Consider the following 27,436-nt stretch of genomic DNA (forward strand, 5'->3'; position numbering starts at 1 on the left):
ATATTCAGGCTGGAAACAGCAAGCATGTGGCTCTTTTCCACACCACAGGATGAGAACTGCATGGCACCCACCTCACCGGTGTAGGCACAGGCACATGGGTGGACAGCTGCCCATGACAAGTAGTCCACTCATGTTGGTGGAGGCAAGCTAAACACTTTGTGTGAGAGCTTCAGCGGTTTAAATCACAAGTAAATACAAAATATGAGGTTTTTATTCTTGACATTATTACTGTCCAACCTATAGCTATCACTTGACAGTGAAGCTGAAGGAGAACTTCATCTATCTCATTGCTGTGCACTTATATTCACCAAGAGCTCTTTGCATTATGTTGAATATGAGAGATTGCCAAGTATCCACTTTTCATGTTCTTGCTCAGCTTCCCCATTCAAACCAATGACACATTTTCAGTTCAGCAGAATAGAATCACAGAATGGCTCATGTTGGAAGAGACCTTAAAGACCATCCATTTCCAACCCCCTGCCATGGGCGGAGATGCCTCCCCCTAGATAGGTTGGCCAGGGCCTTATCCAACCTGGTCTTGAACACCTCAAGGGATGGGGCATCCACACCTTCTCTGGGCAATAAGAGGATAACTCTCACAATAGCTAAAATGAACATTTATTAGGACATGCATGCGGTAGAGAGTGAGCTCCTGTTTGAAAGCACCATGGTGCAGGTTCTTTTCTTCAGTGTTTAAGTACTAGAACCCATTTCTCAGTGTCCAGGCCCAAGACCAGGGTAATTTGGGATCGGTCTCTTCTCCCAAGCACCAAGTGATAAGAGAAGAAATGTCCATAAGTTGCACAAGAGGAGATTTAGGTTGGATATAAGGAAAAATCTTCTTCACTGAAGTTGTGAATTATCGGAAGAGACTGCCCAGGAAAGTGATTGAGTCACCATCCCTGGAGGTCTTCATAAAACAAATAAATGTAGAACTTAGGGACATGGTTTAATGGTGGACTTGGCAGTGCTAAGTTAACGGTTGGAGTAGATGATCTTAGAAGTCTTTTCCAAACTAAATGTTTCTCTGATTCTAGAATTCTATGACCATATTTCACAGACTTTTCTTAGCCAAACTGCCATAGCACAGCGGTGTATTGCCATAAGATCTGTGGGGACAAAGTTCAAGGTCTGCATACTGTTGGCCAGCAGATGTGTTCATGGAGGAGCACAGCTATTTCCTTCAGAAAAGGGTGGTGTAGGTCTGTTCTTGAAGTTACTGCTCTGGCTGGGTAAACTGCTGGATTTGTTCATTTGCACACCCTTAGAAGATGTGCTCCATGCTGTAATGTCCTCACATGCACTCCCCTGTGATGGACAAGTACAGAACTGAATACTACTTTAGACAAGTGTTCAATATATTTAGCTCCCTTTTCCGCTTGCAAATTGTACAAGAGTTTCAACTATAATCAGAATATCTGTCATCCAGAGCTTATCTCCTGGCTTATAATTGCTTGTAAATCATCCAGTCTGTGTCCCGGGCTTTGCAATTTTCTTATTCCTCTCTGTCTAAATAGATGTGCAGCCCCATTGCTTCAACAGCTAGCTGAGTCCTCGAGTGCTTGGGATTAGAGAGCAGGAAGAGGATGATTGCTCTCCATTCCACAGGTGGGCAACTGAGGCAGGGGCAGGGCACATGAGCTGCTCTGAAATCATGTTTTTTAAAACTGAGACCCTTATTCCTCAGGAACCACAGATCCAGCCTCCAAACCATGCTTCCTCTCATGAGCTATTTATAAAGCAGCTTTTGTTGTGCTCTTGGAGCTGCACAAAACATTTCTGCCTCCCCAACAGGGTGAAACTGAAACCCACAAAAAAAAAAAAAAAAAGAGAGAGAGAGAGATTGCCAAAGCCTGCTGGGGGGTGAACAGCTCCCCTGCAGTTCCACCAGCACCCAAACTCCCTCCCTTCTCCAAATTGAGCCTGCAAAGCAAAAACTTCTGCAAGCCAAAAAAATTGCTTAATTGCCTCAAATTGATTCCATGGTTTTATTAAGATATTTGCCCAGCTCTATTATGGTTAATTATTTGTATTACAGTAGACTCTGAGGCCCCAAGCAGAGATCAGGGCCCCATTGTGCTAAATACTGTACAAGCACATAATAACAAAATCACTCCTTGCCCCAGATAGCTTACAATTAGGTGGAAAGCTGCAGTGGAAACATACCACAGCTGGTGTGAACACCTTCTGTGAGAGACTAATGTGGATTTCCAAAGCCAAAAGGGACCCTGGTGAGAGCATGGGCTGCTCTCATTTTGCATGATCCCTGCAGCCCCTCTTTTCTTGCTGAGTGCTGGTGGGAAAAATCAAGGGAGAATGTAGCCCAACAGAGGATCCCCCTCCAGCCCCAGGCTTCGTGGTGGGATGGGGGGAAATAGAGGAAAGAAAAAAGGGGGGAAAAATGAGTTCCTGTGCAGTTTTTCCCTTTGCTTTTTGTTTCCATGCATCCCTAAGCTCTAGGCTTAGACGCTGGGCTGTGGGAGGTTCATGAGGGAGCTTGTTTCCCTGGGGATTTCCAGCCTCATTCCACAGACGCAACGCGTTCCTCTGTTTAGGTGAATGCTAAGAGGAGCACACAGCTCTCACCCAGCCTCGCAGAGACCCCGTGCCTTCATCTGCTCCCCAGCCAGGGTAAGAAAGAGAAGCAGAAACACAAACAGGGACCCTACACTTCTCTTTTCCCCTCCTCTTGCTTGCACCCCAGGTGCTGCTCAAGCTCTGGGTGCAGCTCAGCGCTGCTTCGGAAGCACCTTGCATCGCCCATCCCTTTCCCATACTTTTCCCTGTGTTGCAATCCAGGGTTGAGAGGACTTGAAAAACAGCAAACTGTAGGCAAAAAAAATGGGAAAATCCAATTGTTCCCAAACACTAAGCTCAAGCCTCAAGCAGAGCGGGAAGCTCCAGAGATAACTCGGTGTCTGTGTGTGTGTGTCTGTGTGTAAAACAGCCTTGCAGAATCCCCCAGCTTTAGCGAGGCTTTGAAAAAGATCTGGGTGGTGATTCAAAATCCAGGTTATGACCTGTGACCTTTGGATGAGAAATTGTTGCCATTTAGGATGTGTTAGGAGGTCCATCCTTTTCATCAAATGCGTGTTTCTTCTTGCTGCGGGAGGCAATCACACCGGTATATCATTAACTCGCAGAAAAGGAGGCTGTAAAAGAAGTTGATGGGGGACCTTAGCCCACACCCTGCTGGGGTCTGCTCAGAGCACAATATCCCAGCGACCATGAGATTAAGCTAAAGAGAAAAGTGAAAATGCTTTTCACGATTCACACGCCCTTTAGATTGTTTTATTAAACCATTTGAATAGGGATTTCCCTTTCGGCCGACAACGGGGCCCGGCCAATGCATAGTTCTAGGTTGCTATGACTTAGTTGGTGCTGGCTAATCACAAGTGAGGGCAAATTTCATATAAAATATCTGGGGCCATTGTCAACCTAATGCAGCGTGACAGTGCCAGCACAAAGGGGGATTCATTCACCCCAGCAGGTAATAAGGACGATTTGCCATACCAACCAGGCAGTCTCGAGGGGGGCTGTCAAATACGATCAGAGCAGCAAAATGGAGCCTCGCATTCCATTCTCAGGTGGGCGAAGGCAATCCTTTTGTTGGACCATGTTACTTCTGATAACAGAATACAATTATTTTTTTTTTCTTCCCCATATCCTTTTGACCAGCAGGGCTGTTTTGCATAGTGGTCTTTGGGGCTCGCCTTTTTTTCTTGCCTTTTTTTTTTTCCAGGCCAGAAGGGACCCCGGTGAACCCTTTAACCTGGAAGGCGCCTCAGAGAATTTCAGCCCAGTCCTTCCCCGCTCCTTTTCCGCCTTCCCCTTTCATTAAGGACTCAGTCCTGCCACAATGAGCGTGGTGTATCTCTGCTAATAACCCCCAATTGGCACACAGCTTCCTTTTGTCTAAAGCCTTCCAGGGACATCAGGCCGTTGGGGAGACAAGGGCTCTGGGTAATTCGAGGGGCTGTGAGGAGCGCACTGTTTCAGGACTCGAGACGGAGATGAAATATTCAGAAGAAGGCATTTAAGGAGGTTAGGGGGGATCAGCCACCCGGTGTTTCACACATGACCAAGCCAGCAGAAAGACAGATAAAACGTGCTTGAGTTGAGCAGGGTAGGTAGGGAGACATACACGGTAACGATTAGATCAACAGAGAGATAGGGCGATAGGGAGAGCGATAGGGGATGTTTGCTTTGCAGGTATCAGACATGGCTTACTGATATCAGGCTGTCCTGCTGATTTGCCTATCTTGGGGGTCTGGTTACCTGCGATCACCTGGGGTTATTTTGACAGCGGCTAATTGTCAGGAGCATTCCAGCCCCCAACCCGCTCAGGCGGGCAGCGCGCACCGGCCCTGCTCCCAGGCTGTCCATGATCTGCCTCTACCTGTTTGGGATTGCAGGTTGCAGCCCTGGTGTGCTGGATGCAAGGGCAGCCATAAGCAACTAGCAGCCAAAAAAAAAGAAAAAAAAAAATGTTCACATGTTTTAGGGGAACTTGGCCTTCAGGATTTTACAAGCTGTGTTAATCCGACCTCCTTCAATCCAGCGTTCCCTCTTATCTATATCGCCTTCATGTTCCCTGGCAGGAATTGCCCATTTAATAATTTCCCTCCAATGATCTGAATCACAGCTAATCTGATCAAATGTCTTTTTAGGGCCTTTCATCTTCCCAGGGATGTGTTGACACTAGCTTGCTGGTTCAGAGGAAACAAGAACTCAATCAGAACTTCGTTCAAAATACAGATGGGACCCAAACCTAACCTTTCCTTTAAGATATGCAAAAGTGTGGTTAGCTTCTTGTTATTATGCTTTGCATTTGCATAAGTCTTTGCATTTTGAGGCCTGATTTTTAAAAGGATAAAAAAGTCAAACAAACCCTGGAGCTGGATTTTGATGAGAAACAGTGCAGAATCAGCTGGGCATGGAGTTGGCATGGTTTTTTGGGAAGAAGGGCAGAGGCTGTGGTGTCACACGCAGCCCAACATGGGCTGTGGAATCTGCTCCACTCTTGGGTGCTCCAAAGACTGGCGTGGGAGAGCTGCATTTCTTTCACCCCATTCTGGGGTTAGACCTGAAGGTCTTGATTACCTGCAGCCCCCAAGGACTGGGGTTTTTGCAAATCAGGCTTCTCTAGACTCAGAGAGAATCCCACTTAGGAAATGCTGCTAACAACTAAGGGACCCGAGATAAACCTTACAAATGCATCAGGTATTTGGGTTTTACAACCATATGGCTCCAAACCATTCAAATCAGTCTGTAAATCTATGCTGAGACTGTGATCCTACAAAGAAATGGTAGGGGAATGGACTCAGTGAACCTCCTGCATCCCTTTAGATCTGCAGTCATTTAGATTGCTCTTGCCCAAGGGATCTCATGCAATCATACTCTTCTGGAGAAGACTGATGATGGTTTGCATGGCTCTAGATGCATCTTCCCTGTGCAACACAGGGCTGCTCTGCAAAATCATAGGGCTACTGCCAAGACCTGCAGCAGCTATAAGACCAGATGAAGTGCTGATAAGAAGGCCTACACAGCTCAGCACACTGGCAGGTTGAGGTACTGATGTTTTCCTGCAAGGCCTTATGCAAGAGGAGTGATCCAAGCATGAGCATCATTCCTAGGGTAACTAGGCATCATACAGGATGAAGAGAAAAATCTTCTCTTTTGCCCTTCTCCTCCGTAATATTGTAGGCTGAAAGGATACTCAACAATACAGCTGTAGGGTATAAATTTAACTCTCTGTCTCGTATGGACAGTTTTCCAGATCTGGTCTGAGGTGTTAGCCAATAGTTAGCCAATCCCTAAGCGTTTCATTATGTGGCATGAGATATTAATTTTGTGCATTTTTGCAAATGGGGAAACTGAGGAAATGTTACTAAGTTGCTCGTGTCCAGAGAGGGACTTTGTTCAGCATTTGTAGCAGCACCGGGTGATGCAGTCACTGGGCTCTGATCTTCCTGTAGTCTTCTTGAAGCCTCCAGAGCCATCTCAGAGTCACAACAAGGACTTAAACAGCCTCCTTCCTGACTGGCACTGATGTGAAGAAAAGTCAGAACCAGGACACTTGGATATTTGGTGCTTAGATTTGGAGGGACACCAAGTAAAGAAATTAAAGCTCTAAGCAAGCTCAGGATCTCTTCCTACTGCTTTGACTTTGAAAAATGTTTTATAGTCAGTATAAGTTTAGCCAGTATGAATACAGCACATGCTGCTGAGTTTGGGAATGGGCTCTACTTCACTCTCCCTCCAAAAAGCCTGGCTTGCCCCTTGCTTTTTCAATCATAGAATCATAGAATCAGAATCATTCAGGTTGGAAAAAACTTCTAAGGTTGGAAAAGACCTCTAAGATCATCTAGTCTAACCTAGTCTAACAACATCTTGTCCAACCTAGTACTAAAGTTCACCACAAAATGAGGGTACTAAGTTCTAAATCTATAAATTTCTTGAAGACCTCCAGGGCTGGTGACTCAACCACTTCCCTGACCAACCTATTCCAATGGTGCACAACCCCTACAGTAAAGAAATTTCTGCTAGTATCCAACCTAAATCTCCCCCCTAATCTTTGTGTTGAGGTAAGGCCAACATCCAAGGCCTTCACTTGCTCCTCAGCACCTTTCGGGATGGAAGATGAATCTTGAAAAACAAGCAGAAAGCTTGGCAAAAGCATCCCCTTTCACTGTAGTAAGGGGATAATTGAGGAGACTTCAGTGGCAGGGCTGGAGAATCTGTTGCAGGACATCAATGCATTGAGGTTGGCAGGACTGGTTTGGGGGACATGAATGCTGGAAACAGGGTACTCTCCAGAGAAAAGCAAAAGGAAGCTTGAAGCTGAGCCAGCCAACTTATGTAAAATCCTTTCAGTTGGTTTATCTGAGATAGGATCCTCTATTGCTACAATCGGGAGGAATGTGGTGAAACTGAAGCTCGCCTGCCTCCAAGGCTGTGAGAGCCAATATTTTGTTTCCAACGTTCCCAGTATTTTCCCCACAAGCAATGTCAGGCTCATAGCAGCCGTGACACCTCTGTGATCCTCCTCCTCCTCCTTTACTATGGGAACAATGCTTGTTCCCCTCCAGCACTTGGGCAGCAGGCAGCATGGATGGATCTGTCAGCCAACATGTGCCAAGGGGTTCCCTGTTCTCTGCTTTCACCTGGTGCAGTGCCAACATTTAATAGTTCTGATTGGCAAACCATTTGCTTCTTTGTCAACATCACAAAAAAAAAAAAAAAAAAAAAGCAGCGCTTTCAAACATTTTTTCACCTTTCCTCCTCCTTTCCCTGGGGAAAAACATGTCCTATGATCTGAGATACGACCCTTCACATCCCTCCTTATCAGACTTTGAGGAAGGGATTGGTCTAGTGCAAAGAGAACATCAGAAGGTGGGGGACATCATCCCCATGTCCTGAACCCTCGGTTCTTGGCTTGGAGGGACCTGCTGGTTAGCAGGTTTTGCACAGAGGCTGGCTGGGTTGAGAGGACTGGAGAATTTTCTCCTGGTACATGGGGCAAGAAAGGCTGCATTGCTGCAGGTGGTCTTGCCTGTTCTGCACAGAGATTTCAGGGCAAGCAGGGCATTACTGTTGGTATAAGCCAATATCATCTGTTTTTGCAGCTCTTGTGAGTTCACCAGTCCTATTGGATTTCAATTCTGCTGTTCAGAAGGTAGCTGCATTTCTGTATTTGTTGATGTGAACGTAAAGAAACCCCAGCTCTCCCAAGTGTCACCTTCTTCTTAATATCTGATGAGGATCTGGCTGAAAGTACCTCTGAGAAGCACTCATCTCATTTAGAGATGAGACCTTGTCCAGCCTTGGCTTCAGTGTAGTTGCAAACAAGGAATAGGCAGTGACATTTACTCCATCAGTACTTCAGCTCCTGCATCCGGATTCAAAACATCCGTTGGTATTAATCTCTTCTGGCATCCTCTGTCTCCATCCAAAGTCATACAACAAGGCCATTTACATGTATTCAATCCCTTTTGGTTTAGCTTTTACCATGGAGGTGTTTATGGGTGACTCTCCCCACAAGGGAATGGTACAGCTCTTCTCCCACCTCTAGGTAAGGTTGCTGTCTTGATGGATTTGAGAAGGAACCCATGGTGTACTGATAACTGTTGGACAGTCCTCTTGCTACCACAGCCAAACAAAATCCACCTTAGCTTGAGACAAATACTGGGCTTCAAATCTCTCAAAGCTCACTTCACAAATTCATCACTGTCTTCCTCCGTTGGACAATTCTTTCCTCCCTTGTAGTCCCCATGATGTCTAACCTGCAAGAAGGACCCCCAGCCACAGTAATGAGATGGAGTCATTAGCACAGGCTCCCAGCATAAGAGGTGGGGCTGTGCTGACTCCAAACACCAGAAGCACTAGTCTCTTATTTAGATTAATTTTTTAATCCAGAGTCAATGTAGTGTCAACTGTTGTGCAAATCCTAGCATGAGAGCTGTGGGTTTGTATCCCCTCAGGCCAAGGAGGGAATATAAACCCTTTCTCACACTCCCTGGGTGCATGCCCTACCAGACAAATGTTGGAAAGACTTTACACTTTCCACCCCTCAGAGATGGGTTTCTGAAACAGGTTGCCTGGATGTCTAAAATAGCTGACACAACATGTAGCTTTCTCTTCTCTTTTAGCTTTGAAAAACAAAGCAAAGAGAAAGCAGCATGCTTCCTCCCTGCAGTCAGTAGAGCAGATCACACATTTTCTCCATGTTACCCTGCTTACTAAAGGACTCTTCCAAGATCACTTAAGTCTATGGTGTCATAACTTCAAGGTTTGCAGCCACACCACTGCAGATCCTCTTCTAGTGGGGGCCTAGGGAAAGGATCCTCTGTTCAAGAGCAGAGATGCGATGATTGCTGGGAGGAGTGTCTCAGATTTAGAGATTCTTTCCTTCACTGTCATACATTTCCAGTGGCAATCTGTGACAATTCTATTCTTTTTCATGCTGTTTATAGATCATTCAGCCCAAAAAGGCACCAGGTCAGTGTTTCACTCCAAGGGCTATATTTTAAAAGGGGTGGTGGCTAGGTCCCAGGAGGGGAGTAGAGGGCTGCTGGCATGGGAGGTTTAGCTCCCCAGAGCACAGTGAGTAGCTGTTCTGGAGACATGAAGGTTCCCTGTGCTAAGGAGCTTCCACACCTTCAGGAAGACCATCCAGAAAAGTGGGGTGCTGAGTGGGAATCCCTTGGAGCAGGGTCCATTCCTAGTGCTTGGCTACCTGTTCTCCAAGCTGCAGAGGTCTGCTTCCTTCCCTGCAAGATGTGCAGCCCAGAACCACCTCAAGCAAGACACCTTCCTTTATTGTCTTTCTTTCTAAGATCACAGAGATCTCACTGCTTTCTGGTAAAGAGAACTCAACAGAAACAGCAGTGCCCCCTGTCTTAGAACTGTCCTAGCTCCTCAAGCTGTGATCAAGGACACAGAACTTGCAACTTTAGCTCCTAACACATCTGACAGTGGTTGTGTTGCCCTCTCCCAGGAGCTTGCTGTTACCACCAGACAACAGTGCAGAGAGGAAGGAAAGATTTAGGGTGTCAACAGTAGGGAGAACATGGCTCTGTGTTATGGTACAAAGGTGGTAAAAATGGACTGTAGATTTCTTTGACAAAATGAACCATTGTATTCAACCTTCTGCTTCATCACTGTCTTTCCTGCCTTATATCTGGGATATCCGCCTGACCTGGGGTTAATCATTTAGTCATTGAAAGAAAGGTTCAGGAAAAATAAGTCACTGTCTGGGCAGCAGAACATACAAGACCGGGTTTCATATAATAGACAGTCCAAATATTTATGTGGTTATTCATTTGCCTTCCTCACTCCACATCTTGATGACCCTTTGTTTGGCTCCAACACCTTCTGCCCACAATTCTGAAGACATCACTGAATTTAGCATTGCAGGCCTCTGGGGAGATAAGCAGGATTGTCCTCAGGTGTATGGATAAGGAAGCAGAAGCACAGACTGACTAAGTCATGTAAGAAAGTTGTGTGAAAGCAGGAAATCAAATCTTAGGTCACCTCATACTCAGACCTCTGAATTCTCATGATGAAACTGCCCAACCATTTCTTTCTGCAACCTGACAGAAGGCAGTCAGAGGTGTTCTGCGTGGATGATTCACTCTCAGCCTCATAGACTGGGCTTCTTAGGAAGCAATTTGCAGAAGTGTCCAGTGATTTGGAGAGGTCTCTTTGTAGGGGTACATGCAAAGCATCCCACAAAGCCCTCTGTAAGCCTCAGCACTCTTTTCCCCAATAGGCTACCCAGTCTAAAAGGGTCCAAAGCAGGGTACCTTAGAACCATCCAAGCCTGTAAGCCCTCCAGGGAAACTCGAGAGCAGGCAGGAATTAAACAAGCTGAAGCCAGAGCTTTGGTGACCTTGTGCTGCACTGAAAACAAAGTGGTTAAAATACTCTTAAATCAACAGCCCCATCAGGTATTAGTCCCTATTAACCTTCTTTTGCCAGATGACTTTCCAGAAGCTCTCTTCAAGTCATAACGAGCTGCTTGTCTCCTGCTACCAGAACCACCCAGAGAGGAATGAGGCGACCTGACAAATATACTGCACTTTCCTGTTATCTTTGCTAAGTCTCTTGCATTTTTATATGGCACCTTAATAACCCCTCATTTCCATTACAAGTGCATGCTTTCCTTCTGCTTATCTGTATCTCTATACACTCCTTCTCCATTCCTGCAGCCACACCGCCTCCGGCTACAACCTGGGGAGCTCTCCAGAGCTCAACAGGGTCAGGTCTGCTTAGTAATGGAAGGACTGTCCCATAACTTGGTAGGTGGCAGGACGTGATTCACGCGATGGCGCTCCTCCATCTGCGTCAATATTGAACTCGCTCCCTTAAGTTAGGGGTAGGAGAAGTAAACCCAGTGCCCTAATTTCATGCAGTCATTAAGAGATCGGCTGCAACTTTCTCAAGAGACAAACTCCTAACCCCAGTGCCCGGGGCCAGATTTCAGCTTTGCTCTGCCTGCCTACATTCCCCAGGTAGTTACGATCAGATACAATGCTATTTGCTTCCTGTTGTGTGCTGTTAAGTGGTGGCTGCACTCCACCCCAGGGGTGGCTGCATTTCAAAAGCAGGGGAGTGATTACCGCATATACAGGCTGTAAAAGGCATTGGGCTCTTTCTGGGAAGAGGAGAGACAAGTATAGTCAGCGCTTCTTAAGGCAAATCCTATCAATACCCTCCTGGAGCTGAAGGCTTTCAGAAAGGGCCAGCACCACTGGAGAGCTGAGGTAACAGACCTAGGATTTGGGCAGAACTGGGTACCTACAACCAAAGCTGTGCTCCTGTAACCCCATGTTCAGCCATGCCCAAGTCCTGGTAAATGCAGAAGTACTGCAGACTCTCTGCATTGCTCCCTTCTTAGACCATAGCTGCTGCTGAAGCCTGGGTAGAATCCAGCACTTGTGGGCTCCTAACCCAAGGCCACCCCTCTCAACCCACACAGAACAAGGCTTTCTGTACCAACACTGTGGCTGCAGCTGCTTTCTTTTAAGTTCTAGCATGGTGAGGCCATGTGGCCAGTGGGATCTCCACAGCATTCACAGACACCAATTCAGTGCCTGGAGCTCCTTCCCAAGTAGCCAAAGGCCTGGATCAGGCCTCTGCCACAGAGCAGAGGAAAAAGGGTGATTCCCGAGCCATGAGAGGTAACCTGCACAAACAATGTGCTTTAGCCACCACAGCTATCGGGTGAAGATGAAGAATCATCATCTTCCTCTCCTGGTATCAAAACCTTTCAAGATGAGCTAGGCCACGGCTGGAGAAAGTAGGTGTTTCAGCTGTTCCCTGGTCACCGTATCCTCCATCTCTGCCAGACAGTGATGGGATTCATCCCACCAGCTTATTTGACTGGATGTTATGAGAAGCCTTTGCCTTTGGCTTTGGCCAGCACAGGCACTGGCCATCAGAGACACCATATCGAAGCCCCACTCCAGGGTTCTGGTTTCAGGATCCCATCTGGGCTTTAGCAAGGGCAAGAAGCCAAATCCCCAGTCCAGTTAGAACTGGACTCACCTACTCATGCTCAAAAGCCAAGCTTTCACACAGCTCAGGAGCTGTACGGTCACAGCTGTGGGTAGCTGAGATCCTCCAGGCTGGACAGATGCTGAACAAGGATTTTTCAAAATCACACTGTGGAACTGAGGGTTCCTGCGCTTTCCTTTTTTTGGTTCCAGCCCTCAGTGACTTACTAACCTCACGGTGCGCACTGACATCGTGTTCCAGGACATTGCTCATACCTTCGGCTTGTAAGTTCATGCACATTATTTGATTTGCATATTGTTGTGTTTGGTAGTCTTCCCAAAGCAAAGAAGCACTGCAAAAGGTCTTGCTTAAGCCTTCAATCCAGCCGAGACTTCTCTGCAAGCATGCAGTTTTGATTTCCCCCCAAGAACATGTTGGATTTGGGGCTTGGCATATTAAATTGTCCGTCCATGTGTTAGTAAAACCTGGAAGCATCCAGAAGGTAAATATTAAGCCAAAATGCCCAGGGAAAGCTCAGATCAGCAAAATGTGGTCCAATGAAGGTTTTAAAGGATTTATGGAGGTACCTCGTAAGATGATGCAAAGCTCAGTGGAAGTTGGTGAAGCTGCATCAGCTGAAAACTTAACCTGCCTTCTTGGGTCCATTTGCTGTACTATCCTAATCATTCAAAAGGCATCAGGCAGCACTCTTTCTTGGCTACCTGGTCTATAGGCAAGTCCTATAGCTCTTGTGGGTAAAGGCGTATGAGGTTAAGGGAGGCAAGTTATCAGAAAAGTTGCCACTTTAGAACTGTCTCAGACTCAAGGATTTGAGACTAGCCATTTTCATGATAAAAATGTCATTTTGCTGAAGCCAAAAAACGTCACAGTGGTGTTTTCTGAGGTGTAGTGTTGAACTCCAAGGTCATTTTCAAGTGAGTGAAGAGAAAGAATGAGAGGAAAATTGGAAGGAAAAAAAAAAAAAGTGATAATTTGGTATATTCCCCTTTTTCAAAGCACTTTGATTGGTTTTCATTTCAGCACATTGTGGAAAAAGCACTGGAAACCAGGAAAGCCATACTAACACTGAGCTGCCCTCCTCCTCCCAGCTCTAGCTATGACAAAAGTCTGTGAAGGAAGGTATCTACAGAGACCAAGGCTCATCAGTCCCTAACTATGAAATCTTTTGGCTGATCCCATCCCACATCTGCAGCAATAGGCAGAAAAGGAAAGCTCATTCTCAGTCCCCTTAACAGGAGCCTTCATTAGGCAAGTGAATCAAGCTTTTGGTGGATGCAAGTTGCTATATTTTGAACATTGTCCCAAGGTGAGCTTGCAAGGCTAGGAAAAAGAAGGTGGAGTGTGGGGACAGTATTTAGTTTACATAACAGTCAGGATAGAGAAGTATCAAAGCACCCTGATATTTTTCCGCCTTCCAGCCATCAGCAGCTCTCCCAGTCAGTGGGTGCTGGTCCCACCATGAAGGGTGACGGCTGGCATTAAGCACAGATCTGCATTCATGGCCCAGCTTCTACACATCTAAAGCCAACATTGCAGCTTTGTGTATGGCTACTTGGTGCATTGCCAGCAAAGGACTGCATAATGGCTGTATAATATAGTTTGTATGCCCTGTGAAGCTCGTTTTTGCACTGCTTTTTGTCTTCCATGGCCCCATCCTAAGATCTTAGTCAAAAATGCATTGTTTGACCTCAGTGAGCTTGCATCAAGCCTGGTCCTCTCTGCACAGGAGCTCATTTCCATAAAGCCATGTCTTTAGACCACAGAGGAGAGTTTCCTGGTCTTCTGCTATGCCCTCGAGAGAAGGTGTTCACAACTCTGGTCACAGCCACACATAGCCCTTTCATTGACCACTATTCCTTGATTTCTGTCTCTCACAGCTACCAGGGAATCAGCCTTTGTCCATGCCATTGCCTCTGCTGGAGTGGCTTTTGCAGTGACCAGATCCTGCGCCGAGGGCTCAGCCACCATCTGCGGCTGTGACACTCGCCACAAAGGCTCTCCAGGGGAAGGCTGGAAATGGGGAGGCTGCAGCGAGGACGTGGAGTTTGGGAGCATGGTATCTCGGGAGTTTGCTGACGCCCGGGAGAACAGACCAGATGCTCGGTCAGCCATGAACAGGCACAACAACGAAGCTGGAAGGACCGTAAGGACATTTATTTTCACTTTCTTGATCTCCTTTACTGATTTCTTACCTGCCACATTAGAAACCTGCAGCAAACATCCAGAGGGAACTGAGGCAATAATCACACCTAAATCTGGGTTGGTTTACATTATGAAGTGATGATATGAGGCCCACAAAAGTTCTTTCAGAGAGGTGGTCGATGGTTCTCTATGCCTGGTCTGTGGAAGCTAAAAGTAAATTCACCCACTCAGAGTAAATACCTGCCTTGGAGTTTGTTGTACGGATGTCTCTGTAGTGAATGGATGAAAACAGGCAGTGATAGGGAGGAATTTCATCTCAGTTGAAAGTAGACATTTGAAATAGCTCAGCTGAATGATGCCTGTCTCCCTCCCCTGGCTTCAGGCAGGAGAGCTCTGAGATGTCTGTACTGTACGCATCTGAAGTTAAGAGAAATGGACCACAGTTTATGGGAAAGATTCAGCTGTTTAAGTGAAGACATTTAAGTATAACCTGAGAAAGTTATTCTGAAGCATCCAGCTTGTCTGTGGGTAGCTACTGGGAAAGACTGTGGGTCTGCAGGTCTTCTGCCCCCTTTGATCTGATGCCTTGGACACCCACGGAGCTCACAAATGGCATTAGATTCTTGAGTTTAGGAAATGAATCCAAGTCTGAGTGCAACTGTCAGGCAGGAGATGTGCATCCAGGCCAACCTGTGAAAGGACTTTGCTTCCTGAAGTGAGATTTCTGTACCCAAATGTACAATTGCAGACCCCTTGCTTTATACTATGGACCTATAAAAGTGAGGAAGAACAGGAAAGCATTTCCCACCACCCTTCTTCTCAACACTCTTTCCCAGAGAGTATTTAAAGAAAATTAATGAGAATGTGACTCTGGTGCCTCCTGATTAAACATTGACCATACCACAAAGCCAACTAGTGTGTTTTCACTTCAGACAGACACTGAAAAACTATATAAGGGAACTGAAAGTACTAAGTCTTGCCCTCCTCACAGTGATTGACTCACAAACAGTGAATTTTCTTTGTAAGGTGGGAAAATCCCAATAACAGGGCATTCTCTTTTTCATCTCAAGAATACCCTATAAATGCCCGAAGAACTTAATCTATGGGAAACAATTTGTGAAATTAAATCGCAAAGCTCCTGCTAATGGAGACCATTCCACAGCACCTGTAAGATAACAGCTTTTTTTCCTCATGCAATAAATTTGAATTAGTTCATCCTTCAGTGGAAGAAAAGATACCTCACTGCAATCAAAAGAGGTTAATGTGGTCTTGTTCCCTCAAGAGCAGACCTTACACATGCCTAGGAGAACACATAACTGTACCATGAGATATAGCAAATCAAGCACAATTGCACAGGGCTAGGAAACCTCTGTCCTTACTAGGACTTTGCTGGGAGCTCCTCAGGTGGCCAAACCCCTGTGGAGTTACCCCACCTCACACCACAGGACAGCTGGTCTGAAACAGGGAGTACAATCTTTCAAAATAAGATACCACCACAAACAAAAATTGTCCACAGTGAGGAAGAATATAAAAAATAATGTGGTTTCCTCAAGCACTGGCCCAAATTATTCCAGGTACCTCAAGGTGCATGGCTGGTGGTAGTTACTGGAAGAGCTAATGAGATAAAGAGGACTGTGGAGAAGCTGTGGAAAGGAGGGATTTCCCTTAAAGTGAGAGTCCTTGGAAAAAAAAAAAAGAGCTGTGAACAAACATCCGTGTGATCTCAGGCCTAGAGAGAGTTGACATTGAGTTATTCTTGGATGTTTTACAAATTTCAAAAAGTAGGGAGCAAATGTCCCATCTGAAATCCTTTGTTTTGTAAAGCATAATATTTGTCATTCTCACCATGCCAGCACTCATGGGGTAGCTGTTCCAGGCCTCCATGCTCAAGTGTTTCCAGCTAAACCTGAGCCATAGGCAATGTTTCATGTTATGAACTCAAACCCTACCACCAGGCCAGAAGCTTTGATTAAGTTCAGCATGATTATATGAACCATACATTTTGTGGTTCTCTCTCATCACTAATTACAACCTCCTTTGCGGCGTGTGATACTCCGTAAATAACACAGGAAAGCACCTGGTGAACATCAAGGTGCTGATTCATGGCAAATCTTTTGGACTCAGGCTGGCACTAGTCTGTTCACGTACCCAGAAATTTGCTGATCAGCCTGAAAATGCAGATTATCAAGTAAGTTGCATAAGGCTTGTCTCCCACCTCAGAATACTGGAGGGCAACACCTCTAAAAACCTTTAGAATAATTTCATGAGTGGTGAGAGCACACAGCAAACCTCTAAGCTCAACAATCACCTTTCCATCTACTCTAGCACAGTTCTTTATGTTGAAGTCTGAGCCTTTCAAAATCAAAAGTCGGGCTCCTAATTTTTCTTTGAAATGTTTTTAAAAACATCGTGCGTTTGGCTTAAAAATAAAAAATAAATTACTTTTCAGGTTTCTGAACATAGCCTAGAGGCTAGAACCTTGTTTGCTTAAGTAAACATGCAAACATACATAAAAGATGGAACTCTGGGCTGGATGATCAGGCCATCTATCATTTATTTAATTTCCAGTGGAATAGCTATATACTCCACTTATGAAAATATTTGTTTTAGTAGGTTTCTGTGTTCTTTGCTTTTCTGCCTAGATGCATCTGAATTGTATTCTTAGGTGACAATACTGCAATACTCACACATGAACATTGATAAGATAAAAGTTAGAGTGTACAGATCACTTCAGCCCTTAGTGAAAGCACTCAATAGATGCTTAAAGTTGGGGTGGGAATCAGAGATAGCTACTGAAAATAATAAAGTTGTGAAACTTTTATTTGCCTCAGACCCCAGTATCTGTGCAGTGCATTGACTGAAGGATAAGGTGGTTCTTGTTCACAAGTGTGCAAATATACCTATGAAAACACTCTAGTTCTTTAGGAAATCCTGGCTAAATAGCAAAATGATTTGTGTTTTGATTACAGGCTAACGTCTTCCCTCTTCTTTGCCTTTCCTCTCCTTCTCTTTTCCAGTCTATCATTGAGCTCATGCATCTGAAGTGCAAATGTCACGGCCTCTCAGGCAGCTGTGAAGTGAAGACCTGCTGGTGGTCTCAGCCAGACTTCAGGGTCATCGGTGACTACCTCAAGGACAAGTACGATAGTGCATCTGAAATGGTGGTGGAAAAACACCGGGAATCCCGTGGCTGGGTCGAGACCCTCAGGCCCAAATACAACTTCTTCAAGGCTCCAACTGAGAAGGACCTGGTTTACTACGAGAACTCTCCAAACTTTTGTGAGCCCAACCCTGAGACAGGTTCCTTCGGGACCCGTGACAGGATCTGTAATGTCACTTCCCACGGGATTGACGGTTGCGACCTTTTGTGCTGCGGCCGCGGGCACAACACGAGGACTGAGAAACGGAAAGAGAAGTGCCACTGTATCTTTCACTGGTGCTGCTATGTCCGCTGCCAGGAGTGCATACGAGTCTACGATGTCCACACGTGCAAATAAAGTGGGCAAAACCCTTTGCTGGGCTCCAAGTGGAGAAACAGATTTGAGCCTACTTCCTCTGAGGTTGCAGACATGAGAGAAGTCTACTTTTTGATATTAAAAGAATAAAAAATAAAAAATAAAGGCTAAAACTGGTTGGATAGAATAGGTCTAATGACTTCTGGGCTATCCCGAGGTACATCTGGCAGTCACACAAGTTATGCCACAATGATGCATCCTGTAGGAGACAGTGGCTTTTTAACTAGCCGACGACACAGAGCTGGAAAGAAGAGCATCAGCAAAAGCATGGATTTGTTCTGCTCTTGCCCACTTGAAGTGACTTGTGTGATTAAGTGTCCTTTGAAAGACTTGCATCTTCCTATATATCTCCTTTTCCCTCAGCCAGGGAGAGGCTGTGTTGGCCAGCAGCACTAAGCTTTCTGAGATCTATCTACATACCCAAATGGCCAGACTCTGTGCATAATATGAGCAACAACAACAGCAGCAAAAGAAATAAAAGCAGATAAGTTAATGATTTTTTTTTAAATGCACATTTTCCTTTGCTTTTGCCCTGGAACCAGAGAAGTCTACAAATATATTATAGAGCTGTAGAGTGGACAGGCTCTTCGCATGAACTTTTTAGCATAGTAGCTTCTGCCAGATTTGACACAGGATGCAGTGACACCTATAGAGTGGGAGGGAGGGAGAAAGGAAGGGAAAAGGAGAGAAAGAGAGAGGACTGCCGATGGTTTCCTGCAAATGCCCTATTGGCACACAGGTGATGTGCATGGTACAAAAAATTTCAGTGCCTGATAAGTGAAGTGAAGAGGACTCGGTCTGTGCATTGAGGAGACAGTCCCATGATGGACATGATGCTCCAGCTGTGGCTCAGCCAACGAGTCTTCCTCGGAAAAAACAAGAGGTGCGGGGTGATTCTCCTCAGGCTGAAGTGCAGCTGGGGGTGGGATATCTGACTCCTGAGCACCCCAGCTCGTTCCAGTAGAGGAGGAGAGGGAAAGTGTTTATCTCTCCCACACCATTACAGAACACCATCACCAACAGTGGAAAGTGCACTTAGTCCATCCACTCTCCGCACCCCATACAGGCTTCCCCCGGGCACTTAGCAAAACCCTTAGACCACAAGTCTGTCAGGAACATGACTCTGAAGGACTGTTTGTCACCCAGTAATTTACGTGATGGTGAGCCAACCCTCTCCCCCTGTAAGTTGGAGCAGTTTCAGACTCTAGACAAATTTGGTTCCTCGCCTAATTTCTACAGCCATTCCCATATCTAAAAGTGGCCCAGGTTAAAATGCATGGAATCCAGACTCTGAATGAGCCCAGAGGTTGGACACAGAGCCAAATCCCAACTGTGCAGTGCTGTCCCGTCTCCACTGTTCACTTCCAACTGCCCTTCTTTGCACGCTGCTCTACTTCGGGTATCAGATCAGGACTGCCACTTTACAGAAGCACCTCTCACTTCTTCTGCAGGCATCAGGGCTTCCTTCAGCCACGTGGGTATCAGGCCTGAATCTCAGCCCATCTCCTTGGTATTTACAGCACTGTAATTCTGCTCTTTGCTTGAGTTATTCCTGGTCAATACCAGCATAAATGAGTGATGAATTGAGCATGGAATTGTAGCCTATTTAGCCTCTGATGCAGTTGCCCTACGAACTCTTTGACTCACTCATACCCTTGAGTTCCTATCTTGGGAAAAGGACTAAGGATTGGCATTTTTTTCTTTCCTTTCATTCAGGGAGGGAGATGGGTTGTGATCTAACTCCCAGTGACCCATAAGAGTCTTTTCATGAAGAGCAAGGCAATGTAATCATTGTTGTTAGCTAGTTCACACCTGGATATCTGTGCAGTGAAATCAGAGGGCTCTTCTCTCCCAACATGTCAGCTTATTCCCGGAACAGAAGGAGAAAGAGAGACTATGCAGAAGAGACAGGGAGCAAATAGAACTTAATCCCATCAGAGAGAAAGCAGGGGAAATGATGCCTCCAAGGGTTGACTCCATGAGTCATGGCGTCTCCCAGGACTACTCCTAGGCTGGTACAGTTTATGCATCACCCTATGTCTCAGGGCTGTGCCCAAGGACATGAGGAAGTTTTGTGTATTGGTGGAGACACTTCGGTTAACTCTCTGCAAAAAAGCTGTAATGAAATGAGGGGAGAGATATGGGAGGGAGGGAAGGAGAGAAGGAAAGATCAAGAGAGACAAAGAAAGAAATGGGGAGGAAAACGATTGATCTGTATGTGTAAACATTGCTTGCAGTGGATGGTCACAAATCAGCTGATGAAAAGCAATAGGTCACTAAAAATAGAGACAAAGATGAACCAATGAATAGAAGTATGGCTGATTTTTATAATACTGTCTTGGGAAAAAGGAAAATCTGATCATTGTAGCAAATAGAGAAGGAGGCCACTGCAGGGGGAAATTGCCACAGTAACCAATATTCAAACACAAGCTGTCAAGAAAGAAAACACTAAAGGAAAAAACATACAAAGCGGAAGGCATTAATTGAAAAAAAAAAATAGACAAAGGAAGTTAAGTCTGGTTTACTTAATATAACGTAGTGATAGCAGTTGCAGTGAGAGATGTTAGACATGTCGTGCCAAGGACTTGTGTCAGTGATTTCTGCCCCAAGAGTGAGGATGCAGATCACTGCAGATCATGTTCTGTCTCGGTCCATTGACTTCAGCAGGACCACACCCGCAACTAATTTTACCCTGATATCTTTAAACAGAGTGATTTCAAACTCCTTGTTTTACAACATGCCAGTGAAGAAATGGGTTGAAGGATTTGACTTCTTTGCATGGGGGAGTTGAATTTTAACCCCAACCCATCCACAGCATGCTGACATTCACAATTTCTGCATTTTCACCAGAACCAAGCTCAATATCACTAGCATGTGAAGCTCTTTGAGAAGCATGGAAACAACAACAATAGCTAGGCATCTCCTGAGCAATTGCTTCTTAAGGTGAACAAATAGATTTTGACTGCAGCAGTAGAATTTACTTTTACTCTACTTTTCTACTAGGATCAATGGCAAGACACAAATAAGTGCAGAAGGTGATTCATCATAGACTAGGATGGTATCTAAGCTAGGTTTGGTAAATTGCCTTCTGGATGAACCTCTGTCTTTCCTCCAGCTTTAGCTGATGAGCTCATACTAGATGATGAACTTTCGGACTGGGTACAGTCTGATGATGTGAAGTCCACCATGAGTCAAAGAGGTGAAGCTACAATCTGATTATCAGCTGAAATTGGCTGGAAACTGTACTCCATTCAAAACTGGGGTTTTGAAGGAGCTCAGTGCTCGGAGACTTCCAGCCCATTTGAGGGATTTTTAACAAAACCTATGCATATTTGTTAGGTGTTATTATGTAATTAGTCATCAACTAATAGTAGTAAGGGGTTGTATAGTGTGAGGGATGGAGCAGCTGCTAGAGAAGTCTATGAAAAATGCCTGTGTGAATTCAGCTAATGACCCCAGGTGCATCTGAGGGTCGTAGTCCTGGGTCTGTCTCTGCCTACCTATGTGGAGGGGAAAGGGAGAGCCTTCTAGGAGTCTGGGAGCAAGGGACTGCTGAGTATACATGCTAGGCCTGCATCTGGCTCCACGGCTTTGGAGAATTCACTTGGGGCATTGCTAGTTTATGCACATAAATTCTGGGAATGTGTTTGAAAAGCTAAGATCCCACTCCACTGTCTACTCTTGGTGTCTCATGTCAGGGTTCCCATTGCAATGATCTCAAAGACCAAGTCAATGAGGAGTGAGGTGCGGTCTCTCCCTGTCCATCATCTCGCCTACGAAGGGCCTCATTTAGGGAATGGTCTAAATAAAACCCAAAGCTGCCTTCTGCCTCAGATTCTCCAAGTCTTTCAGAACGGTAGGGCCTTCCTCACATAGAGGACTTTGGGCTACACTCAGTAATACAAGCATCTAGTGACATTTGAGGTGCCCTAAAATATCCCATTGGGATGCAGCTGTTGCTTCAATGCCATAGGACTCCCACAGTCCTGTGTCATTTGTACTAAATCTGGGCAGATACGTTAGAAACCATTGGGTACCAAAAAGGACATGAGATGCCTATTGTAGACAGTTGAATTGTTCAATTGCCTGGCAGTGGGTTTCTGTAAAAATTTCCCCTCCACATTAGTTTGTGACAGTTTCCACAAAAGGAAAAGATCATTCATTTCCAGCTCAAACTCCATTTACCATGGTACCCTTTCCCTCAGTCTTCACATGTGGTGAGGTTTGTCCTCAAGCAAATGGTTTTTATCAGGGATGTGCCTGGCAGTACCAGGGAAAAGGGAAAGGGTATCATCCAGCCAAGTAACACAGATGTAAAAAATGAAAATAAAAAGGAACATAATTTAATTCATCTTACATGCTGCTATCCAACTTTTCCTTTAGCTGAACAGATGGGTTTGATTGGCCCATCAGTTCCGCATTCAACCTCATTGAAGTCAACAGAGTTATATGCGAGGGGTGAATTAGGCCTCACCTCTTTTCTTTCTGTGAAAGAAATGGAAGGTTTAGGAGCTTTTTGTTGTCTTGGTTTAGTTTTAGAATTTGGGGATTTCTCTTTCTCAGAGAAAAGAAAAATGCGGGGAGGGGAATGCATGACTTTTCTATTACTGGACTCCTGATGTATTGCACTGACAGTCTTCTCCAAAATATTTTTGAAGTCTCCAGAATTGTCTCCACTGCTTACAAGGGGCTTTATTTGCACAACCAAAGCAGTCAGGATTTAATCTTGGGAGAGTACTGCAGGGACAGCCATGTCACAAAATGCAATCTGGTGCAGAAATCTCCGAGTTTGCACCAGTCATATCAGCCCCACAAACAGAAGTGCTGTAATCTTAGCTGGGCACTGCAGGATTTCTGTGTTAGCTATTCCTCATAAAGAAATTTTGTCTGGAATTCAATCTGAAATATTTTGGGTGTTTTCAGTGCATTCAGTTCTATTGCTATAGAAATGTCCATGGATTATAATGCATTTGTCATGTGTGTTCATATGCTTGTACTTTCCCCACCCCAGATTTCAAATACAGAAGAAACACTTCCTCATTCTATGAGCTCTGGGTCACTTTTTAGCTTCAAGGGGAGGTTTCAGTGCAGAAAATCTGTGTTTTGGTGTTCCAGGGGATATTCTGGGTTACAGCTTGAGCACACGGTAGGAGCTGGGAGTTTTGAATCTAGTTCTGGGTTCTGTGCTATGGAAATTACCCCAGCCTTCCCTTGATGCCTTAATGATAAGCTTCAGGAAGATATATAAGGCCACAAAAATGCAGCAAATCAAATTTCCCTGCAGACACCAGCCATTGTGCCTGGTTAGAACTGACAAACGGTATCAGCTTCCCATCAGAAAATGACTCCTGGCTCTGCCAGAGACCTGCTGAGAGCTGAGGCTGCTGAGAAGGCAATGCTCTGCTCAGTGGCACAGTGAGGTGTTCGCTCAGGTCTGTCAGTCATGTATCCAGGCAGATATTTGGGAAAAGCTGTAGAGAGAGTGTTAGAGGATGGGAGAGAAAGTGGGCTGGGTGGGAGGAGGTCCCATCTCTTCTTCATCGCTGTATTTCTTCTGTTCTCCACCCTCCCTCCAAGATGAAACTTGGCTGTTGTAGTAGGGACTTCTTAGTATGGGAAAGTCTCTCTTCTAGATTTCCCATATCTCATGGAACAGCAGCAGTGGGATCCATCTTGCTTTTTGCTCAATTGTTTTTCTTCATGTCTTAACCCCCAGTGCTCACGTTCCCTGCCCTCTCCTGTGTGCTCCAACAAAAGCTGCTGATCTGCACTTCATCACTGCTCAGCCAGGAGACAGGACCCTGCTGCCTCAGGTCTCTGTTAGCCACTGCTGGGTGTAGATGTGTCCACTGGCTTGGAAACAGAGTCTCCTTTGCTTCCTTTGTGAGAAATGGGTGTTTAGCCCTCATTCCTGATGTTGATGGTGGCTGTGTGGGCTTGGGCAAGTCATTCTGCTCCCACTTCCCTGCAGTTTCCAGAGGTGTCTTTGATGCATCTCCACCTTGGAGGGGGAGATTTTCTCAAGAACAAACATGAGGCCATTATATCTAACTCCCAGGCACCAGGGGTTGGGATTCAGGACACAAAGGGAGATGCTTTAATGTAGGCGCCTGCGAGTGAGGTTGGTGCTTGAACTTCCATACAAGCAATGATGATGGGATGCATTTGCCTAAACATAGCGTCTAGGGTTGAATTGAATCATTGAAGATAGGCATCTAGAGTCATTTGGGATGCCCCAGGGTACCCCGCTGGCTTCTAGCAGCTGCTCTGGAAGAGCGTGGCCTCCCTTTAAGTCCTGTGGCATATCTGCCAGCCACATGCAGATGTCTCAGAAACCCCAGGGCATCCCAGATGGCACTAGATGCCTGTGCATGAGCAACTCAGTTGATTTCCTAGTCAATTGGCAGTGGAGGCTAGCAAGCAGTTCATCTGGCCAAGTCTAAGTGTCCACTATAGAGCAAGGTGAACCATTCTTTAGGCCCCACTGACTGTGCTGACAATTTCCATCAAATACCAGTGTTTAGACATCTAACTCACACAGAGACACATGCTTGCAGGCATCTACAGTTGTGTGTCTTAATCTCTGAGCTGGACCTCACTCCAGGTGCCTAACTCTTGCGTCTTTGGAGACTCTAAGATGGAAATCTGTCTGTGGGCCCAGTTCTGCTCTCCCTTAGACTGACATAAATCAGGAGGCATCATTTCCATAATGCCAGACTTACAAGCATATCAAAGGGAGGGTGGATGTATTCTGGAGGAATGATTATTTGAAACCAACTTACTGACTGGTATGTGATGGGTTTGACCCCAAGGGAGCATCTCTGCTGTTCCTCTTGGTGAGCACATAATGAATATGGACAAATCCCACCAAGTCATCTACAGGCAAAATCTTGCTGTTATGTGAATACCATCCAAATAAAGAAAGCTCCTGAGACACAACAGTCGCAAGCATCTTCTCCACCTAACTTTGTCTCTTGCTCTTTTTATACATGTTCTGTGGACCAAGGGAGGTCTTGGACAGCTCTGCATGAAAGTAGAGAGTGGAGAAGGTGTGAGGAGATGCTTTTTTCATTTTCTTTTATTTTTCCAAGTTTCTTCTTATTTATTAGTATTTATTTATTTCTCACTACTCATTCCACTCTACCAAAAAGCCTGAAGGCACATCTGCTACATAGGCTAGTAAGCAGCTGAGTATCACGCATGTTTTTGAGGGAAGGCACTGTTTTGTCAGGGACCCTTCCTGACACGCACTTGCCACCCACTGCTACCACATGCAAAGCACAAGAGGCCCAAGCCTTCCTGAGGCAGGCTCCCAAAACCTCCCAAATCCTCCTGTTTGTGATCAAATCCTCGCCACTGAAGCCTCCATTCCCACTGATAAGCATTCCTCCAGACTCAGTTGCCCCACTGCCTGCCTGTCCTCTACTGACTGCAGCTCAGCCTTACACCTCTTCATCTTGGTGGAGACCCACTCTATCTCTGTCTCTTACAGCATCATTTCTGTCACTCCCAGGCCAAAACCTGCCCAAACAGGACCTCTCATTGCTTTGGACTGTCTGACAAGCCCACTAGCAGTGTGGAAGGCATAAAACACAACCCTGTAGTAGCACAGGGGATTTCCCCGTGGTACAAAACATGCTTGTCCAGAAGTCAAGGACAAGTATCTTCTTGCGGGTGGGTTTTTCACTGTTGCTTTCCCTTCCCACAGACTGTCTGCCTGATTACATCTCCCTGTTCAGAGCTACATCACTGTCTGTAACCCTTCCCCAACCTGCCCCTGCCCTTACCCCACCTGAGCACCCCTTTGTACAGAATGCATGTATGATAAAACCTGAAATTCCAAAGCTATTGTACAAAGTAGGATTGTCACCTTTTTTTTCCTCAGTATTTTGTTAAGTCTGATGATTTTTTTATGATTATTTATTTTATGAATAAATGTATATATTAGTAAGAGAATATATTTGCGGAAATAACTCATCGGGACAGTGTTGTTGCTCTGCTGTTGTGCTTGTGACCTCATTGGCTTTTACCCTATTTTCTACTGACAGCACACTAGCAATGTCTTGTAACTGTTTTTTGTTACCAGTTAAGTTTGATAGATGTGTTAACTTTATAATGAAAATTAAAAAAAAAAAAAAAAAAAAAAAAAAAAAGCATTAATTTTAATCTGTGTTTGGATGTTTTTCCAACCGTTCTGCAGTTCTGATGGGATGGTATTCCGTACCATAGGCTGAAATGCAACTGGGGAGAGGTAGGGAAGAAATATATACATCTTGTCCTTGTAGGACAGAGGCCATGTTCTTTGGAACAAGAGATGCCATCTGATTTGGTGCCATTTAACCCATGCCCTGCTGTGTGGTAGATGTCAATTCAGTTAAGAGTAAATCATATACACTCAAACTGCCATGAGCCCATTTCTCAGATGAGCATCACTGGGACAGGGAGCCAGTTTCCTTCCAGTAGTCCACATGTAACATGAAGAAAGGTGGCCAAAAGACAGCATCTGGCTTCAAACATGGGGAAGACAAAGAGCATCCATGGGGTTACTGATGTCTGAGAGATGGTGCATGGTGAACAACTGCTACTACTTAGGAGACATTCAAACCACCCAGCTTCAGCCCTCACAGACCAGTCTTCTCCAAACCAGCCCTTGAAGACCCTTTATAGGCAATCACAGAATCACAGAATCACAGAATTTCTAGGTTGGAAGAGACCTCAAGATCATCGAGTCCAACCTCTGACCTAACGCTAGCAGTCCCCACTAAACCATATCCCTAAGCTCTACATCTAAACGTCTTTTGAAGACTTCCAGGGATGGTGACTCCACCACTTCCCTGGGCAGCCTGTTCCAATGCCTCACAACCCTTTCAGTGAAGAAGTTCTTCCTAACATCTAACCTAAAACTCCCCTGGCTCAACTTAAGCCCATTCCCCCTCGTCCTGTCACCAGGCACGTGGGAGAACAGACCAACCCCCACCTTGCTACAGCCTCCCTTGAGGTACCTATAGAGAGCGATAAGGTCGCCCCTGAGCCTCCTCTTCTCCAGGCTGAACAAGCCCAGCTCCCTCAGCCGCTCCTCGTAGGACTTGTTCTCCAGGCCCCTCACCAGCTCCGTTGCCCTTCTCTGGACTCGTTCAAGCACCTCGATGTCTTTCTTGTAGCGAGGGGCCCAAAACTGAACACAGTACTCGAGGTGCAGCCTCACCAGAGCTGAGTACAGGGGGACGATCACCTCCCTAGCCCTCCTGGTCACACTGTTCCTGATACAAGCCAGGATGCCGTTGGCCTTCTTGGCCACCTGAGCACACTGCTGGCTCATATTCAGCCGACTATCCACCATCACTCCCAGGTTCTTCTCTGCCTGGCAACTCTCCAACCATTCCTCTCCCAGCCTGTAGCTCTGCTTGGGGTTATTGCGCCCCAGGTGCAGGACCCGGCACTTGGCCTTGTTGAACTTCATGCAGTTAATTTCATGCAGTCAACTCCCTCCCAATGGAGGGAGTTGAGCCCATCTATTCATTCTATTTATGTAAAGCATAGAGCTGAGATGATATAAATCACCTTCCAGAGATGTCTATTTTTCTATAGTGGTTCTAAATGAACACATCTACAAACAACAAAAGAACTTTTCCTATGGGAAGGTTCTGGGAGACAAGTAGCATACTGTGACACCCCAGACATAACATACATAACATCCCCCCCAAACATACACCCACACCTTGCTTCAAATGACACAGGTCAAACACCACAGAGGGCTC

At 45.6% G+C, this 27,436-nt stretch overlaps 1 protein-coding gene across 2 annotated transcripts in view; it reads left to right on the forward strand.

Annotated features, from left to right (window-relative positions):
- Window positions 1–25,831, forward strand: part of WNT3A (Wnt family member 3A) — a 93,738-nt gene extending 67,907 nt beyond the window's left edge. For both annotated transcript variants that reach the window (XM_084510855.1, XM_084510856.1), the window contains 2 exons: window positions 13,899–14,164; window positions 17,181–25,831. In XM_084510855.1, the coding sequence (XP_084366981.1) occupies window positions 13,899–14,164; window positions 17,181–17,660 (746 nt within the window). In that variant the 3' untranslated portion in view covers window positions 17,661–25,831. The remainder of the gene's footprint in view (window positions 1–13,898; window positions 14,165–17,180) is intronic.
- Window positions 25,832–27,436: the final 1,605 nt, after the last annotated feature.

This window comes from Aythya ferina (assembly GCF_964211825.1).
Source record: "Aythya ferina genome assembly, chromosome: 2".
NCBI lineage: Eukaryota > Metazoa > Chordata > Aves > Anseriformes > Anatidae > Aythya > Aythya ferina.